The sequence below is a fragment of the Sorghum bicolor genome, chromosome 6, assembly GCF_000003195.3.
Source record: "Sorghum bicolor cultivar BTx623 chromosome 6, Sorghum_bicolor_NCBIv3, whole genome shotgun sequence".
In the NCBI taxonomy this organism is placed as follows: Eukaryota; Viridiplantae; Streptophyta; class Magnoliopsida; order Poales; family Poaceae; genus Sorghum; species Sorghum bicolor.
Genome location: NC_012875.2, coordinates 31,235,855 through 31,241,422, shown reverse-complemented (window position 1 = coordinate 31,241,422; position 5,568 = coordinate 31,235,855). Strand labels below are relative to the sequence as shown.

The 5,568-nt window shown below is 42.7% G+C and overlaps 1 protein-coding gene across 1 annotated transcript in view; it reads left to right on the top strand.

Annotated features, from left to right (window-relative positions):
- Window positions 1–4,423, top strand: part of LOC8058666 (eukaryotic translation initiation factor 3 subunit H) — a 7,138-nt gene extending 2,715 nt beyond the window's left edge. The window contains 8 exon segments of the mRNA XM_021463490.1: window positions 6–57; window positions 2,250–2,383; window positions 2,465–2,513; window positions 2,596–2,667; window positions 2,757–2,858; window positions 2,941–3,008; window positions 3,180–3,332; window positions 4,079–4,423. Of these exon segments, the coding sequence (XP_021319165.1) occupies window positions 6–57; window positions 2,250–2,383; window positions 2,465–2,513; window positions 2,596–2,667; window positions 2,757–2,858; window positions 2,941–3,008; window positions 3,180–3,332; window positions 4,079–4,136 (688 nt within the window). The 3' untranslated portion in view covers window positions 4,137–4,423.

Sequence of the window (5,568 nt, the reverse complement as noted above, 5' to 3'; positions counted from 1 at the left end):
GCTGCTTTGGATCTTTTCAAACTGTGGGAACTGATTGAAACATTTATGAACTATCAGGTATGGGGCAGATAGATAACCTATGTTTCTTATCCAGCCTTTTCGCTGATATCGGATACTTTCCCAGCCTAAAAAAATCATTTTCACCCCTTTCCATTTTACATTTCCCCTACTATGTTATTATCATGACCGCATAGTGGTTTAATCTGCTGCCTAATTATAAAAATTGCAACCTGCCATATAGTGTTATGGTTCAGGAAAGAAAACTTTATCCTGAGTCCACTATTGAGGCATTTATACTTGCTAATCAGAGCCCCTTTGTTGATATGGTCTACCATACAAGACAGTCTTGTATAATGATATATGATGTATTAAACTTATAGGGACTTTTTTATTTTATTTTTATTTTTATTTTTTAGGGGGGGTGGGGGGTGACTGGGAGCATCTTTCTGGTTTATATATACTGCTTTCAGTCGCCCCTACCAGTTTCAGTGATTTGAGGTATTAGGCTCTAGGTTTCAATCAGAGGTTTCAAGTTCAGTGTGGTTCCACGTAGTTGTCTAGATTTCGGGTATATTAATTTTTTTTTTATGAAAAGCAAATTTTATTAGCGGCATGGTACCACAATAATGGTGAAGCGTTCACCAGATACAGAGTGCAAAGCTGTCAACATTCAACAGCTGTTTACATGTGCCGAGTTGGTACAGGAAGATAGCAAATCAAAACTAGTCCTATTTGTGAGGCTAAAAGCCTGAGTGGCCAGGACATGTGCTGCTGTGTTAAACTTCCTGGCATCCTGTGTATCTTGAAAATTCTTGCATTATTACTTGAAGTGCTACTGATGAAGCACTGCGTGAAAGGCTTGGTCTCCCACTGTGGCGGGTGGTTGTGATCATTCCCAACGAAGAAGTTCACCAACAGCTGATTGTCTGTCAAGAAGAACCGGCGTTGAATTCCATGTATGGAGATTATTCGTGCTCCAAGTGCCAGGGCTGCAGACTCAGCCATAGCACTGAGCATGAATTTCTTAGCATGGCTTTGACGTAGATGGCCATTTGATCATTGATGATGAAGACTTCGAGTCCAGCGCTTCTTGGGCCCTGACTTGGGTTGTCAGGCATCGTGATCATTGATGACGTAGATGGCCATTTGATCATTTGATCATTACCCTGTACGAAGGTGGCCCTGGTAGGGTCATTGTAGATGGGCCGCATTGCTCGTCTTCATTGTTCTCTCTTCTTTGATTCAGTATCCCTGCATTAATAAAGTTATTACCTTGTCCATGTGATTGTGTTGCCGTGGATGAGCACATGGTGCGGCGGGACTCTGCCAGAAGCAGTCAACATTATCATTTGAACCCCTGTAGGTGATTGGTGCCCACGCTTGGCCCAGCCATGTGCCATGCATATTGCATGCATGATCAATTTGCATGCATGGTCTTTGTACCTGCGTTCCTGTTTGCTCTTGCTGATAGAAAGCAGCATCATTGCTAAGCATTTGTGTGCAGTATGCGCCTGCACTCTCCTCCTGTACGCCTGCGGTCTGGGTACCTGCAAAGTAGAAATTAATACCTTGCAAAATTGGTCCTCGGTTTATATATACTGCTTTCAGTTGCCCCTCCCAGTATCAGGCCCTAGGTTTCAATTGGTTTGCGGTTTCAAGTTAAGTGTGGTTTCACGTAGTTGTCTAGATTTCAGCTATATTGGATTTGTGTTCCAAATAATTGTCAAGAACAGAAATCACTGCAATATAAGAGATGGAGAGTTGGAAGTAGTTGGAAAAGGGATAATAATGCTTAAGTAGCTTGAAAACTGGATGAGTATAGGTGAAGCAATGTCTGTGTCAGATGTTGCTATGCTAAAATGGACCACCTTTGGGGAGTTTCTTTGTTTACCTAAATACTTAATATACAAATAATTCTTTATGGTGATTGTAATCTCATTGCTTTTTGACTAGTAGATTAAGATGTATGATCCAACATGTTTCTGCATCTAAACATCGTTAGCATTTCAAGTGATTGAACAATTGTAGCTTTATTGCTTATTTGAGTATGTGGTGCTTCTCTGATGGTAGCATAGTAACGTTGAACACAGATCTTACCAGTTACCAGTTCAGCTCTGATTTTACTTTTCAATGTTGATTTTTCACTTAGAATGTTTTCCACTGTCTGACTATCAGATGTCTTCCTGGCATGATTATGGTTGTTATTTTCTCCTATTTTGCATTCTATAGATAACATCCACTTATTGCAGGAGAGCATCAGGAGATGTGTGTGCATTGTCTATGACCCATCTAGATCTAGTCAAGGCGTGCTAGCCCTCAAAGCCTTAAAGCTTACAGACTCGTTTATGGATCTTTACCGTAACAATGGTTTAACTGGGGAGAAGTATGACCTCTTTTCTGTAGTTCAGTGTTGTACTAGTTTGTGCAAATGTTTTTTTTATACAATGACTTTTTGCTGTTGCAGGTTAAGGGAGAAGAAATTGTCCTGGGTTGATATTTTTGAGGAGATACCAGTATGCACTATTATATTTTCCTTTTTGAGTTATATGGATGAATTTAGTCTCCTCAGGTGCTTTGTCCTATTTGTGTCCACAGATTAAAGTTTCCAACTCAGCGCTTGTCAGTGCCTTCATGAAGGAGCTGGAACCTGAGTCACCTGTTACTCAGGTCTAGATTTTTGCTTGCAGAAACTCTTATGTGGCATTTGTTTTTCGTGTTCTTATTTGAGTTACATTACTATTTTGTGTGTGTTTCAGTGTGACTTTGACAGACTTAAATTGTCAACTGCTCCCTTTATGGAAAGGAACTTGGAATTTCTGATTGGGTGCATGGATGATCTTTCATCAGAGCAGAACAAGGTATTGTTTTGTTTTTAACAGAAGAATTTCTCTATGATTTATCTATATATTTATTTGATTGAGTGCCTTCCTCGAAATTCAGTTCCAATATTATTACCGCAACCTCTCAAGACAGCAGTCACAGCAGCAGGCATGGCTTCAAAAGAGAAGGTTCGAAAATGCCTACTCTGTCCATATGTACATTATTACCTCATGCATTTCATATGATCATATCTTTTGTGAACCGTGGTTGTTTTAATGAAGTTCTTTCTCAGGAGATTATTGTGTCTATTGTTCATTCACGTTGTCACATTGGTTTCTCTGTGTTTTGTGCTGGTACAGGCAGGAGAACATGGCGAGAAAAGCAGCTGGTGAGGAGCCGCTGCCAGAAGAAGATCCATCGAATCCTATCTTTAAGCCTATTCCTGAGCCATCACGATTGGAGGGCTATCTTGTAACCAATCAGATCTCCAGTTACTGCAACCATATCAACGGGTACAGATTCTTAACATTTACACCTGTCTTTACTAAGTTCCAAAGCTCTTGCATGATTCTATTTTAGGGAAGCATCCATTGGATGTAAGAATCTTGTAGTGATTAGGATCTTCACAACCCAATTTTTCTTCCAGCTATGGTCATGTTTGCAGTGTTAAGTGATGATTGATGATCTTCCAATCAGTTGAAGGTCAAACAAAATGTGTTCTTAGCATCTCCCTTCTGTTTTAGTACCCCCCCTCAAAAAAGTTGCTCTTAGCAGTTTGTACCTATTGTTATATGTTATACAAATTTTGCAACTGCAACTTGCTTTTCTTGGCTAACTTACCCCAACAACTTGGGGTATGCATTAGAAATCAGGTTCCACGCCAATACGCCATCAAAATAGAATGCTCATATCTTCAGTAGTTGATGGAATGAGCGAGACATACTGTGCTTGGTTTGGTAGTATGGAGGGATGGGCGTGGGTTGACCGAGAAGTCCATTCCATTGAATTGGGTTTCATTTTTCAGTTCATTTTGCAGTTCGTACACATTGTTATATAAAAATAACAAAAATAGGATTGAGTTGATGGGTTGTCCACATACATCACTAGTAGCGGATAGTGCTGCATTTTCCCCCTCATTTCACTGTCAATAGTACATTAAACTAATTAATGAAATATTGCTTCTGTTTACCCCTAGCATTTACTTCTTGTGCTTCATAGTGCACTTATATATTGATTGTAATTTGTGTCACAATGGCAGGGTTGCTGGTCAGAATTTTAACAGGCTATACCTGATGAAGGCCTTGCACGAGGACTAGAAGACTGGGTTATGAGTGAAAGCTGTTAGATTTAGCTCGTGATACTGCTGGAAATCATAATTTTGCGATGTACCTTACATGGGCGTGCCTGTCTTCTACTTAATGTTTCCATGGACACCAGATGGTTAGCATCCATTGTGACGTGCTTCGAAATTATAGCAGCATTCTTGGTATTAATTAAAAAATGATCAGTTTGATTACTATTATTTAATGTAGTTGCATCTGTATGCGTCGAAATATAAACCAATGTTCTCCATTAGTAATTTTGGGATGAACACTTTGAAGTCCATAGTTTAGCTTGTTGTCGTTCTTACACTGCTGGTTACAGGCGAGGTATGTTTCTACTACCACTGGTTAGATGTTAGCACACTTCGATCGCAAGTGAATGTGCTGTGACTCTGTGCAGAGTGCAGACACTGGTCTACCCGCTGTTTCGTGATGGTTCACAACTTAATTTGTGTGAGGGCAGTCCCAATGGTGTATTGATAGTGATTTCTATTCTTATTAATAATTTTGTCAACTAAGCAAATTGCTGATGTGTTGGTACATTTATTAGAGAGAAGGAAAAATAACCGTTTCCTGAGAAGGAAACGAAGTCGGACTCAGCAGCATACCGATGCACCAGGAAACGACCCCATCTGCGTTGGGAAACCGGTAGTTTCCATCCTTTTTCTGCTCGGATCTCTGCGTTGGGAAACCGGTAGTTTCCATCCTTTTTCTGCTCGGATCTCCTTCTCCCTTGCTCCGGTCGCCAGGCAACAGCTTGGTTGTGTGGAGCTCTGGCTGCCACCCTGACTGCACAGGCACCGCCGTGGAGCTCCGGCCGCGCCTTGATGCTGCCGCGTTGCCCTCCTGATGGTGACGCACAACGCCGTAGGGCTCGTCCGATCTGTGCATGCTTGCTGCTACTGCTTGACTATGCTACTGCTTGAATACGCCATCCCTGGTGCGGTTCGATCCTCTGTGATCCGCTCCTCATTTCAGCCTACGGAGCGAAGCGGGTCGAACCCAAATCAAACAGAGGCGACAGGGTCATGACCCATCCAACCCTAATCGACCCTAGGGTCGATCCGTCTCGAACTTCATCAATGCATTGGCGGAGATCACATAGGCCAGGCTGTCGTCCCCAGGTCGCCCGTCGTGTGTACTCGCATCGCACTCTCGTGGCCTCTTTTGGAGCGCTGGTCGCCCGAGGATAGTGGCGCGGTGGTTTCGCTCGTGGTCCCTTGCGCCGGCGGGGGGCTCGTTGCGAGGCTGCCGTTTCTGCCGTCGCTGTCACCGCGGAGGGAACAGGTGTTGCACTTCTCGGCGGAGTCCCTTATGTCTTCTAAGGACCGTGCATGGCAAGAGCTCCTGGCAGCCGGGGACAGCTGGGGCTGCCGCCATGACAAGTAGTTTCTAGGCACTAAGCTCGCTTGTATGGACTTGCTTC